The sequence below is a fragment of the Pongo abelii genome, chromosome 2 (genome assembly GCF_028885655.2).
Source record: "Pongo abelii isolate AG06213 chromosome 2, NHGRI_mPonAbe1-v2.0_pri, whole genome shotgun sequence".
NCBI lineage: Eukaryota > Metazoa > Chordata > Mammalia > Primates > Hominidae > Pongo > Pongo abelii.
In genome coordinates this window covers 151,212,815-151,227,137 of record NC_085928.1, presented here as the reverse complement: position 1 = coordinate 151,227,137, position 14,323 = coordinate 151,212,815, and the positions used below count along the sequence as shown (strand labels likewise).

General features: G+C 41.7%; 1 protein-coding gene across 2 annotated transcripts in view; it reads right to left on the bottom strand.

Annotated features, from left to right (window-relative positions):
* Positions 1–1,272: 1,272 nt before the first annotated feature.
* The window catches only part of LOC103889245 (uncharacterized), a 51,909-nt gene continuing 38,858 nt past the window's right edge, over positions 1,273–14,323 (bottom strand). Inside the window, exons 6-8 of one of the 2 annotated variants that reach the window (XM_024244904.3) lie at positions 11,759–11,865; positions 3,423–3,535; positions 1,273–2,970 (exon numbers count right to left, since the gene is read on the bottom strand). In XM_024244904.3, the coding sequence (XP_024100672.3) occupies positions 2,959–2,970; positions 3,423–3,535; positions 11,759–11,865 (232 nt within the window). In that variant the 3' untranslated portion in view covers positions 1,273–2,958. Of the gene's footprint in view, positions 2,971–3,422; positions 3,536–7,548; positions 8,855–11,758; positions 11,866–14,323 lie in introns of those variants that run through there. The other variant, XM_024244905.3, reaches the window with a different exon arrangement.

Genomic DNA, 14,323 nt, shown 5'->3' with positions numbered 1-14,323 from the left:
ATGACGCTACATTCAATTCTTTTAGATGTATACACACAAGTGAAATTGCTGGATTATACTATGTCAATCCATTTTTGTATGAATTTTTCACATATACTATTTTCTCACCTGTTTTTAAAAATGGTGTTACTTGGATACTTTTCCATATAAGCACTTACGTATCCACATTATTCTTTCAATGACTGCATAGTATTCTACCACATACATTTACTGTGATTTATTCCCCTGAAACTCTTTGAGAAAAATTTAGTTATTTCCCATGTAAAATAAAGAGTGCTGCAGTGAACGTCCTCATACATATTTCCTTGCACACGTGACAGTAAACAAATTTCTAAAAGTAGAATGGCTGAGTCAAAAGCTATGTATTTTTCATTTTAATAAACACTGCCAAAAGACCCGCTAAAGAGGTATTCTGATTTTACACTCCTACCCAGTGGATATGTGTAGCAAATTTCAAAAAAGGTCTTTTTGAATTTTATTTTCATTTCTTTTTTTTTTTTTTTTTTTTGATGGAGTCTCGCTCTTTTGCCAGGCTGGAGTGCAGTGGCATGATCTCAGTTCACTGCAAGCTCCAACTCCCTGGTTCAAGCGATTCTCCTGCCTCAGCCTCCTGAGTAGCTGAGATTACAGGCATGGGCCATCACGACCAGCTAGTTTTCGTATTTTTAGTAGAGATGGGGTTTCACCATGTTGGCCAGGATGGTCTCGATCTCCTGACCTCGTGATCCGCCCACCTCGGCCTCCCAAAGTGCTGGAATTATAGGCATGAGCCACGGCGCCCGCCCAGTCTATTTTCATTTCTTTTAAGCAGGAACAGTTCTCAGGAGCTCTCACATATTGGATACATCAGTTCTGGTAAATTTGTTACATTGACCTTGTTACTCTATGGCCTTTCTTATCCTGCTTAATGACACATATTTTTCCAAGTTGTGTACTTTATTGTTGTTCACTTTTAATGCAAGAAAATCTTGTCTTTTTTTTTTTTTGGAGACAGAGTTTTGCTCTAGTCACCCAGGCTGGAGTGCAATGACGTGATCTCAGCTCACTGCAACTTCCGCCTCCCAGGTTCAAGTGATTCTCCTGCCTAAGCCTCCCGAGTAGCTGGTATTACAGGCATGTGCCACCATGCCTGGCTAATTTTTGTATTATTAGTAGAGACAGGGATTCACCATGTTGGCCAGGCTGGTGTCGAACTCCTGACCTCAGGTGATCCACCCGCCTCGGCCTACCAAAATGCTGGGATTACAGGCATGAGCCACTGCGCCTGGCCGAAGATCTTGTCTTCTTAGCTAGATCCTAAGACCCTGGAGAGTGGAGGGTCTTACCCTACAGTTAGTTTGATTCCACAAACTTGCTAGCACTTGTTAAATTTGTAGATAGAATGAATGAAGTTTTTGTTTTTTATTTTTACAAAATGAAGAGGTCTTCAGTCTTCTTTTTTTTCATTTCTTTCCTATGTTTCTTGTATGGTTGTCATAGGTGAAATAACTGGCACCATTCAATTCTAACATCCACAATAACAGCAGCAATAATAAGAGCCACTCATATTTATTTTTGAGTGTATAATATGAACAAGGCATTGTTCTAAAATGCTTGACATGTGTGGTCTCATTCAATGCTCACCAATTGAGATAGGCGCTACTCTTTTTTTTTTTTTTGAGATAGGGTCTCACTTCCTCACACAGACTGGAGTGCAGTGGTGCAATTATAGCTCACTGAAGCATTATCCTCCTGGGCTTAAGCAATCCTCCTGCCTCAGCCTCTCAAATAGTGAGGCCTACGGGCACATGCCACCACAGCTGGCTAATTTTTAAATTTTTTGTAGAGATAGGGGGTCTCACTATGTTGCTCAGGCTGGTCTTGAAGTCCTGGCCTCAAGCCATCCTTTTGTCTCAGCCTCCCAAACTGCTGGGATTACAGGCATGAGCCATTGCACCCAGCCCTGCTACTCTTAACTATGTCTTACATAAGAGGAAACTGAGGAGCATGAGGTGAACTGACTTGCCCAGGCTCAGTACCTGGAAAGCGGCAGTTCCTCCACAGAGACTTCTGGTTCATCTAACTGCCTAGGCCATGCTCTTCATCCAGCACCATATTGTTGTGGCATATAAAACTCAACTCACCCACTGTCATCTGTACATCAATCAACCACACCTCTTCCATTTCTCACGGGGCTATGTGGCATCTTCATGGTGGGGCAGAGGAATTAAAAGTTTCCTCATTTGGCTGGGCGCTGTGGCTCAGGCCTGTAATCCCAGCACTTTGGGAGGCCAAGGCAGGTGGATCACCTGAGTTCAGGAGTTCGACACCAGCCTGGCCAACATGGTGAAACCCTGTCTCTACTAATAATACAAAAAATCAGCTGGGCATGGTGGTGCGCGCCTATAATCCCAGCTACTCAGGAGGCTGAGGCAGTAGAATCGCTTGAACCCGGGAGGCAGAGGTTGCAGTGAGCCAAGATTGCGCCATTGCACTCCAGCCTGGGCAACAGAGCAAGACCCCGTCTTAAAAAAAAAAAGTTTCCTCATTTAGGGAGGATCCTCATTTTTAGGGATGGTGTCTTTTAGGAAGTGGTTATTATTTCCAACCATTCTTATTGTTCCCAACTACAGGTATATTTATGAAAGAGGATTCTTTCTTTCTTAGATAAAAGTATGACTTACTTCAACTTATAAATTTCATATGCAGGAGAGATGAAGCCTCAGAGAATTGAATGTTTTTTTACTAAGGCCTACTTGTGAAACCCACATTTTAGAAAATGACAAGTGTGATGGGATCATCACAAGACAGGATTATCACATGACTTTAAACTTTCATACAATAATCATCAAATTTGAGAACTTCAAAGGGACTTGGTTACAGTGAAAAATATTACTATAGAATAAGCAATATCTATCTAGGCATGTCTGCTTGGCCATGGAAATAGATGACATCCATATGGAAATACAGCACCCATATTCAGTTTTTAGTCTGTGAAATAATAAACAGGAAATCATAAATTATAGAAAAAAGGGAGTTCAACTTCTTACAGTAGAGAATAAACATATATAAAGCATTACCTCCTAAGAGGTAGCACAGCCTTCATAAAGAGTTTAGGTAAATTTAAAAGTAAATTTATCTTTTCAGATCCACAATAGGCTAGCAGCAACTAGGATTTAGGTAGCGGTGGGAATTAAAGAGGGGAGGCCCCGTCTGTGCCAATCTTTGAGGAAACTATTGTTCTCTTACTTACTTGTCTCTTGGTTCAATCATCATCCATCAGATTGGAATGATGGTTTAGGGGAGCATGACCTAGAACCTAAATTCTCATATAATCAAATGCAAAACCTGCAGCTGATGGTGCCATCTGCCCCAAGGGCCCAGGCTCCACAGAGCACTCCCTGGTGGCTGCTCCTCACTGACACAGACATCCAAGAACTTACCTTTTTCTTCTTTTTACGGATAGTATTAGACTTCTTGCTATTTTTCCAAATTGATCTGAAGGTATCTGAAGAGATCTGGGGAGTGACTGTAATTTTTAAGACCGGTAATTTACCTGCACGGGGAAAGAACATAATCATAAGTAGGTAGGATATCTCTCAACTACATTAGAGGGAGTGGATCTTAGGCTTCTGAGAGAGGCGTTCTCCCACATTCTTATTAGCCGAGTGACTTTCCTCTGACCTCATACCTCTTCCTTATACCTTCTTGGTGCGAGTGATGCTGACAATTAACTTACCTCTGAAGTAACTTCTTACACTTGTCCTGTCTTTCCCATTCTCACTGTCATGTCTTTTACCTGGATGATAGAGTAGCCTTCTAACTGGTTTTCTTAATCCCAAACTTCCCCAATCCCAAGCCCATCCTGGACCCTGCTTCCAGATTAATCATCTGAAAGCAACATGCTGATCTTATCATTACCAGCTCTAATACCATGACTGGCCCTCTTTCTTTAGTAGACATCTCTTGTTTCCACCTACCCAGCTTCCATTTTAGCTTCTTTTTGCAACAGCACCTTGAGTTTGTTTTAGGGTTCCACTCCCCTGCCCTCCAGGGTATGCACATAGCCCAGGGATGTCTAGTGTATTTCATCTCCCTGGCACAGTGATTGGTTAACAGGTGTGCATGTGACTCATGGTTGTCCAGTGAAAGTCCAAAGAAGAGCTCCTTCTTGAGATTATTAACGAGGCAGAATGTAACCCTCTGGCTAATGCTGCTCAACTTGCCCCCATGTGGGAAAGAGCCTGCCTGAGAGTAAAGTCAAGAAAGCAGCAGAACTCCCAGGAGATGGAGGTGGGTGGCATTATGTGAACCCTTGATTCCAGCTGGATTTTTAGCTAGAACCACCCTGGATTTACAGGAGTCAACAGATTTACTTTTGTACTTAAGTCAGTTTGAATTGGTTTTGTATCACTTGAAACCCAGAGTTCTCACTGATTTTCCTATAAAATAAAGAGCCAAATCCCTAATGTGTTATTAGAGAGCCTGTGTCAACCCCTCCTCCATATTCTTTTCCATGGAACTCTCCCTTTTCCTCCTTCCTGCTTTTCATTTAGCCATATGGCCAGGTCCCGCTTGTAAGGCTGGAGGTGCCTAACACTACAGCTTCTGGAGGCCAGGCTTCTCCAGGGACAGGCCAAAAGTAGAAGGGAAAACAAGAAATACAGTCGAGAGGAAAAACAAGAACTTTAGAAAATAGTACTGAATTTCAGCTACAGAGGGTAAATTGAGGTTGAAAATGGTTGTAGAAGCATGAGATCGAATCAGGCTGGGCACAGGAAAGAACAGTGGAGGGCAAGGCGGATGAATATGGAAAGAACCTGGAGGTGTAAGACAATGTGGTTTAGAATGTCACAACTTGAGGCCGGGCGCAGTAATCCCAGCACTTTGGGAGGCCGAAGCGGGCGGATCACCTGTGGTTGGGAGTTTCAGACTCCCTAACCAATGTGGAGAAACCCCGTCTCTACTAAAAATACAAAATTAGCCAGGCGTGGTGGTGCACGCCTGTGATCCCAGCTATTTGGGCAGCAGGAGAATTGCTTGAATCCAGGAGGTGGAGGTTGCAGTGAGCCAAGATCACACCATTGCACTCCAGCCTGGGCAGCAAGAGCGAAACTCTGTCTCAAAAAAAAAAAAAAAAGAATGGGCCAGAAATGAGATACTAGCACTTCCTCCTTGTCCTTTCTTCTCCTTCTTCTGGTCTGGATTGGAGATGAGAGGTCACAGATGTGGCAGCCACCTTGCAGCCATGAGGATAAGGGCCACTTGCTGAGGCGATGGTGGAGAAGGAGAGAAGGAATCTGGGACGTTGATGATGTGGTGCAGTAGCTGCACCTGCCCAGTCCTCTTCCACCTGTGTAGGGCACTGTAGCTGGTTCTGTTACCTGTAGCCAAACACTATCTCTATATGATGTAGTATTTAATCGGAAACAGGTATAAATCATGGTCAAGGAGAAAAACAATATTTTCTATATTTCTTGGAGTTAGAAATATAAAGAGGACAGGTCCAAAGCAGGGGAAGGCAAAGCCTTCAGTAGGAAAACAAAGGTCAAAGTCTTGACCACTGAGGCAAGGAGGGAGTGTGGGATGCACGGCAAAGGCTGTGAGGTGTTTCATATGCTACAGACCATTTGAAATGGGGCCAGGAGTGTGGAATGGAGGCCAGCTGAGACTTCAGAGGATTCATGTGTCACCTAAGCTCACAAAAGACTGTTATGCTTCCTGGACGCCACACTTTCAGTCATCCTTTATACTTATTTTCCACTTATAAAATTCACTCATTCTTCAGTGAAGCATATCCCAAGGGTATGAGACTTCCTCTTCTTTTGTGGAAACTAAGATGATTTAAGCTAGCATTAGGTATTGACCTGGAGTTATATAACAACAAATTACATGGTGAGAAAGCTAGGCACTTTTCAATTCTCTCTTTAAAAATATTTTTAGCTGGGTGCAGTGGCTAGTGGCTTATGCCTGCAATCCTAGCACTTTGGGTTTCAGGAGTTCAAGACCAGCCTGGGAAAAATGGCAAGACCTAACCTCTACAAAAAATTTAAAATTAGCCAGGCATGGTGGCACATGCCTGTAGTCCTAACTACTTGGGAGGCTGAGGTAGGAGGATCACTTGAGCCCAGAAGTTCAAGGATACAGTGAGCTAAGATCATGCCACTGGACTCCAGCCTGGGCAACAGACCAATTTATTTTCTTTCTTTCTTTTTCTTTCTTTCTTTCTTTCTTTCTTTCTTCCTTCCTTTCTTTCTTTCTCTTTCTTTCTTTCTTTTTTCTTTCTTTCTTTTTCTTTCTTCCTTCCTTTCTCTCTTTCTTTCTTCTCTCTCTCTCTTTCTTTCCTTCCTTCCTTCTTTCTTTTCTTATCGTCTTCTTCTTCTTCGTCCCCCTCCTTCTCCTCCTCCTCCCCTCCTCCTCCTCCTCGTCCTCCTTCTTCTTCTCCTTCTCCTTCTCCTTCTTCTTCTTCTTCTAGCGATGGGGTCTCCCTAGGTTGCCCAGGCTGGTATCGAACTCCTGGGCTCAAGTGATCCTCCCACCTTAGCCTCCCAAAGTGCTGGGATTACAGGTGTAGGCCACTGCACGTGGCCCCAAGTCCTCTTCTGCAGAGGCAGCCACTTTCAACTTATTCAGCAGTTTTTCATGATATTTACTGCCTGATTTTAAACAAAGTGCTTATTATATTATTTCTTGATATTTCCATTTAAAATTTTACATATTGACTTTTGTAACTTCCTCTCACCAAGCCTCCCAATAAAGATATATCACAATTTTTAGTTAAATCAACACTTGGTGTATTCATTGGTATATTTTTGTACATATTTCATTGTATATCTATCTTTTGTCTAAGTTAATAATTGCCTGTTTTTTCATTTGCAGAGTTTTCTGTGTACCTATTCTAAATATTTTCCCACAGGTTTTTGTCATTTCTCATACACTTATCAATATTTCTTTCAAAATACCTAAGCATTTATTTTTTATTTTTTATTTTTGTATTTTTAGTAGAGATGGGGGTTTCATCATGTTGGCCAGGCTGGTCTCGAGCTCCTGACCTCAGTTGACAAAATACTTAAGTATTTCACATGCTCTGTAAGTTCAGTTTTTAACCAAGTCTTTCTCCTTTCCAAAGTCTTCTACTTTTCTGCTCCAATTTGGATTTACCTCAACCATCATCTGGGACTCCCTTTTTTACTGTCCTGTATTGGGCCTTCCGATTTCTGAACTTGGCGTTCTTTTGTGGTTTATTTTATTTTATTTTTATTTATTTATTTTTTTGAGACAGTCTCATTCTATTGCCCAGGCTGGAGTGCAGTGGTGCGATCTCGGCCCACTGCAACCTCCGCCTCGTCGGTTCAAGTGATTCTCCTGCCTTACCCTCCTGAGTAACTGGGCTTACAGGTGTTTACCACCATGCCTGGCTAATTTTGTATTTTTAGTAGAGAGGGGGTTTTGCCAAGTTGGCCAGGCTGGTCTCGAACTCCTGACCTCAAGTGATCCGCCTGCCTCAGCCTCCCAAAGTGCAGGGATTACAGGCATGAGCCACTGCGCCTGGCCTGTCTTCCTGGTTTATTTTCTCATTTTGCTCAAGCATGTTCTTTGGAAGTTTCCTAAGAATAGACTCAGAGGAAGCACATGTTTGGAATGCTTGCATGTTGAAAACATCTTTATTTTGGCCTCATACATGGTTAGAAGTTGGGAATGTATAGACTTCTCATAGAATTGTCACAGTAGCACTTTGTTGCCCTTAGCTTCTAGTTATGAAGTCTGATGTCATTCTAATTCCCAGTCCTTTGGATGTAAATTGTTTTCTTTTAGTTAGTTGTTAGGATCCCCTTTTTATTCCTAGTGTTCTGAATGCCATCATGATATACTTTTTGTATTTCCCTGTGCTGGACACCCAATGGGCTCTTTCAACCTGCAGATTTATGTTCTTTGGTTCTGGGAAAGTTCTTTATTTATTCCTTTGATAATTCCCTGTCTTCACTTTTCTCTGTTTTCTCTTTCTGAAAACTCTTAGTTAGACACTGATGTTCGTAGGTTGATCCTCTGTCTCTTATATTTTCTCACCAATTTTTCATCTTCTTACCTTTTGTTTCACTTCTGAAGCTTTCTTTCTTTTTTGGGGGGTGGGGTGGGGGCTGAATACAGGTGACTTTGTTGATGGTACACAACAAAGCAGGGTTCCCCAGCCCTTCCCTCTTCAGGGTGGAGTCTCAGTGTGGTGGGGGACTGAGTGCAGCAGGGACTCCCCAACAGCTGAGGGTCTCTTTCGTCCTCTTTGCTCTGACTGGTGGTCCAGGGGTCTTACTCCTTGGAGGTCATGTGGAACTTGGCCTTGTTCATACTGGAACATGCTCATACTAGAACATGTAGGCCATGTAGTTGTGGTCAATGAAGGGGTCATTGATGGTGACAACATCCACTTTGCCAGAGTTAAAAGCAGCTCTGGTGACCAGGGCCCACTGTGGATACATCTGTTTATTCTGGCCTTCACCTTCACACTGGTGTCTGAGGGGCGCAGTTGGCGCTGCATGAGAAAATGCAGCTGTCTGTCGAACTGGAGGAGCAGAGGGCTGACTTTCTTGATTTCATCTGTCTACCTTTTTTTCCCCCCAGAATATTTTATTTTGTCTTTTTTACTGTCCAAAAACTTTTTCTTATTTTGTAATTGTTCTTTTTTCATAGTACCCCATTCCCTTTTTATGGATGCCTTATCTTTTCTTCCATTCAGAATGCTATAATGTTATAGCTTTTTTTGTTTTTCTTTAGTTTTCTGCATTGTTTCTGTATCTTCAGGGTTCCTTCATTCCCTCTGTTTCAGGGTTGGTCTCTCGTGTTGGAGACTTGCCTCAAGTGTCTGGAGGTTCTCAGGTATCTGTTCACAATGAAGCATAAGACATACAAAGGCTGATGGGCAGCTGTCATGTATGTTCAGGGCTTGCTGACCTGCTAGCCTTCTTTGAATGGTGAGGAGATGGCCAGCTGTCAGCATCTAGAATTTCTTTTTCTAGGGCTATTCAATTTCTCAAGGAATACCCCAATCTTCTACATGGCTGTCAGCCTTCTGGAAGCAGGGCAGACAAGCCTGGGGTGGTAGTAAGGACTGAGTTTCAACTGCTCAATGTATACAATTTTCCTTAATTCTCATCTTTGTAGCTTCTCCCCAACCCACATTTTCCACCTTGCTGGGTGTTCTGGGTCTGCTGAAAGGCTCTGTGTAGTTTTCCCAGAGAAAACTCCCTAACTAGAATCCTTGTTCTGCCCTTGCCTCCCCTATAGTCTATTTTTAACATAGAGCTGAAGCAATCCTGTTAAAATGTGGGTTACATCAAGTTACTTCTAGGTTTATCATTCTCAAAAGCCTTTCCATGTCAACAGGTACACCCGAAAGTCCTCACGAGGGTCTAGAAGGCTTTCTGCTCTGCATACTTGCACCTCAAATTGTTTGTCCTCTGACTCTCCCATTCTAGCTCACTCCATTCAGCCATGCTGGCTGCTTTACTGAACATACCAGGAGGCTCCTACCTTAAGGCCTTGGCACTTGCTGTTCCTTCTAGCCAGAATGCTCATCTCTCAGATATTCACATGGCCTGCTCCATCACTACTTTAGGTCTTTACTCAAGTGTCCCTTCTCAGCAAAGCCTTCCCTAGCTACCCTAAGATGGCAACCCCCATGCGCTGACACACACTTTACCCCCCCCATTTGCTTTATTTTTCCTCTAAGTATGATCCCCATCAGATATACAATCATATATATGCCTCATGAAGGCAGGAATTCATGACTCTCCTCCTACCAGGCCCAGAACAGGGCCTGGTACATGATAGGCATTTAACAAATATATATTGAAAGAAATAAGAATGAATAAATGAAATGTTCCTTCAGTACTCTGTTTTCTTATTAGTGAAAAAGCAGTAAGACAGGATAACAGCTTATTGTTTTGCTAGCTATTTTTCTTTTTTTTAATGAAATGAGCTTGCTAATGTTTCTGAGGAAGATTTCATTGGGCCTAGTCCATCATTAAAGGCAGGTCATTAAGATCTCCTTGATAGCCAAGTAAGTGACCTCAGGCTGTTAATTTGGATTTCATGAACGAATTAGAATTAGAATTGGAAATTAGCTTGTTAACTTGCAAATGTTAAGAAACAATCAATTGAAGAACATTAGTTCTATAATCAGTAATACTACTAATTGCTTTTAATGTTTAAAATGATGCCATTAGGGCTGAATGGGAAGAGATTTTCCCTATAAAACCCAACCAGTTAACCCTGTTTTGAGGAATCTTCTTGGTGTTCAAACTAACAATCCAATTGAAGCGTTCCATCAGAAACACCGTAATTATTTCAGCTCAAGAGAGGGATGCATTAAGGCTACTCATGATATATATTACTATATTTGAAAAAAAGATTTCTTGAACTATAAATTACTTTTTAATGCCTTCTAAGTGAGTATTTGTATTTTCAGGTGGATATTTCATAATTATCTTCTCATTTATGCAAATTAAAACATTTACTAAGCAAAGCATGATGTTTTCCAGCTCCAAATACGTACTCAGAGATAATCATTTTCCATCAAGTCATCTGAGACTGATTGTCATTAGCATTCACTATAGTCATGGTCACGAGACTGCCTGTAGACTTGTAACATCTTCTCCCTCAATGTATAATGAAAAAGTTACTATGGTGCCAGGAAAAACAAAATGAAAGCATTAACCTGCCTTCAGTTTATCAAGCTTAAAGCTATATTTGAACTAAATTTAACAGAGTAATTCTGCTGAAATTGAATTCAACTCTAATGGAATAGAAAGTAGATATTCTGTTTCTCTAAAATAAAGGGATAATTTAAACATCATGGAATCACTTGACTGGCTGTAAAAAATGTAGGAGTTTTAGTTTTAAAAATGTCAATACAATATACAGTAATATCATTATAATTCTTCTATCTAAAACTCTAGAGCATTAAAAGAAAAATGCAATCTATGATTATGCTATGTCTCTAAGACCATTCTGAGGAAATGGTAGAGACAGATGCTTGGACTGCTTAATTCTCTCCACTTGACCTGCCCAGTAAATACCAAGAGTTCTTTCTACTTTTCTTAATGTTGAATTTGCATTTTCAAATCTGTTTATGAAGTCTTCCATTGAGCTTCATTTAAAATGACATTTCTTCACCTCCTCTGCATTAGCAGGGCAAGCAGCTGTCATTAATTCCAGTCATGCATGCTGGCGATGGAGAGGGCAGGAGTGGCCATAGGAACCAACTCCTTCCACATGTGATTCTCTCCTTTTCAAAGGATTGCAGGATCATAAAAGACTTACTGCTCTCCCTATGCTGATCACAATTTAATCATCATTTGATGATCCAGAAAGCACATCAAAATTTCATGGGGGGTGTTACTTGAGTTTTCCAATTGATATCTGGAGACCTCTTTGCGGGTTGGGCTAAGAGGAGAATGGAGAGTGGGAGAAGCATTTCTTCGAGAACAGGCAAGGATGAGAGGATCAAGACAGAAAAAAAGCAATAGAGAAAATTTCCCTTTAAAAACATGCATTACTTAGATCGAAGGCTACATATGACATCCTAGAAATTCTTGAACTCTGTGCAAATCACCGGGAAAATTGACACAATGCTGGCTGGCCTGTGACAGTGTTCCTGGTCATTGCATAGTTCAGGCCAGTTACTTAAATGGAAAAAGCGGAGCAAGTTGTGAGTAGTACAGCGTTTAGGAGTGAGTGGCTGTGGGCAGGTGGAGGGGAAACACATAACCTGAAAACACTCTACCTGTCTTTCTGGCTCTCAGCGCTTCAAGTATGTTAGCAGCAGCCATTTCTCCCAGAACATTGTTTCCAAGGTCAATTTCCTTTAAGTGGGCAGAGTATTTGATCAGGCTGTCAAAAGAAAATCACACACACACACACACACACACACACACACACACACACACAGGCATCGTGTCAAGCATTGTTACTCAAAGAACCTCAATCCAGTTATTTTGGAGAATGATCTCTCTTTTTAAACCCCTCCCCCAACCCCAAACCCAAGATGATGCATTGGCCCAACGTGAGACCAAAGACACCCCGAAACCAATTTTTACCAATCTATTCTCTCTAGTTTAGATACTTCTCCTAGGTAAGTTGGTACAATAAGGATTTTTGGTTGCTTTAAGTCCTTAATTTGTTTATTTACTCAAAAGATATGGTATGATATAATGTAATGCAGGACTTCCTGGTTTAGATTTTACATACCAGCAAATGTCCAAAAGTTTAGAGGGACAGACAAAGGTTTGGCAACTTTTAGTATGTCAAGAAATAACAACTATCAACACTGTAAATGAGCAAACATTTTTACATCAAATTAGGAAGGGCATAGTCTGAAAACAAAGGATAGCTCTTTAAATCAAATAACTTTAGTTTTATGAAAAGTAAACTGTACTGTCATTATGTTTGTAATTTCTTTGAGGACTATTGAAAAAAAATTTTTTTTGAGACAGGGTCTCGCTGTGTCACCCAGGCTGGGGTGCAGTGGCATAATCTTGGCTCACTGCAACCTCCATCTTCCGATTTAAGCAATTCTTGTGCCTCAGCCTCCCAAGTAGCTAGAATTCAGGCATGTGCCACCACGGGAAATTTGCACTGGACTGCTGACTGGTCTTTGGGACTCTCTGGCATCATGAGTGAATAAGAAATCTGGGCAAAGGCCTGGACTCCTGGCCAGCTTCAACCCCTTGTCAAATCATGTGTCAGATCATGTGATGACGGCAGGCTACGTGCCCTCACCCCCTTCATCTATAAAACTGGCCTGAAAAAGGCTGTTCTGCCTATTTCATAAGGTTGTAGTGAAAACAGAATGAAGCCATTTCTATGAAACCATTTTGCAAATGCAATGCTGCTGATGGTATATTGAGTGCATACTTATTACATGCATATTATGTACCTAGCACTGCAGGGATTAAGAGAGGTTTGACACGTGGCCTCTGCTCTGAAAGAAGTTATATGACTATCAATAAAACAATTTCAAGCCCTTACCATGGGCTGCAGGTATGAAATTTCAGTTAGGGTCCACATTGAATATGAGGCTACTTTCTCGCTCATTGCATGTATTTTCCATTGATTCAGCAGCCGGAATGCAAGGCCAGAGCTGAATCGTCCTGCCAGACTCTCTCAAAGGTCTTGCTCTTGAGGAAACAATCGGCCTAGTCAGGATTTGACCAGCCTTGGCTTCCTGAACTGCCTGGTTGTGTGCAGTGTCTTCAGACAAAATGAGTGGACAGCAGGGATGTGAGGCAGAAGAGAGTGTCCACAGAAGGAGGGCAGGAAGTGAGGAGGACAAACTTCATAACTCAACGATTCTACATCTAGGTCGACTCCAGAGGCTTTGGATCTCACCACTACACCATGCAGCCTCACATGAGCTAAGGTTTGATGGAGCATTCACTACACGTCAGCTGTGACCAGGGCCACCCACATGGTTAAGTGCTTGTGCCCTGCACAAGGTGCCTTCCAAGAGGGTAAGAGGGGCTGAAATCCAACAGAGTTCTGCTTGCCAAATGCTGGGCTCCAAAGCATGGACCTGGAAGGGGAACTTCCTCTGATTCATTGGCCAGAGGTGGTGCCTTTTTAATTCATCTGTGCAAAATATTTCAAGTTCAAGACCAGCCTGGCCAACATGGTGAAAACCCATCTCTAAAAATACAAAAATTATCCAGGCATGGTGGCGAGTGCGTGTAATCCCAGCTATTTGGAAGGCTGAGGCAGGAGAATTGCTTGAACCTGGGTGGTGGAGATTGCAGTGAGCTGAGATCACGCCACTGCACTACAGCCTGGGTGACAGAGCGATACTCTGTCTCAAAAAAAAAAAGACTTAAATTGAACTTTCAGAAATTAAAAAGTACGATGTCTGAGATAAGAAAAACACATTGGATGGACTTTGCAACATAGTAGACGTTGTAGACAATATGTGAAGACATAGCAACAGAAACTACCCAAAGTGAAATGCAGAGGACAAAAAGACCGAAAAAAAAAAAAAAAAAGAATACAACATCATTTAGCTGTGGGTCAAAATCAAGTATCCTAATATATATATAATTAGAGTTTCAGAAGAATAAAAGACAGGAGTGATAGAAAAAAAATACTTGAAAAGGAGTGGTCTAAAATTTTCTAAATTTGATGAAAACTGCAAACGCATAGATCTAAGAAGTTCAACAAACTCCAATCTGAAAAAACAAGAAAAAAGTCACACTAAGCATGTCATACTTAAATTGCTGAAAACCAGTGATAAAAAGAAAGTCTTAAAAGCAGCCAGAGGCTGGGCACGGTGGCTCACACCTGTAAGCCTAGCACTTTGGGA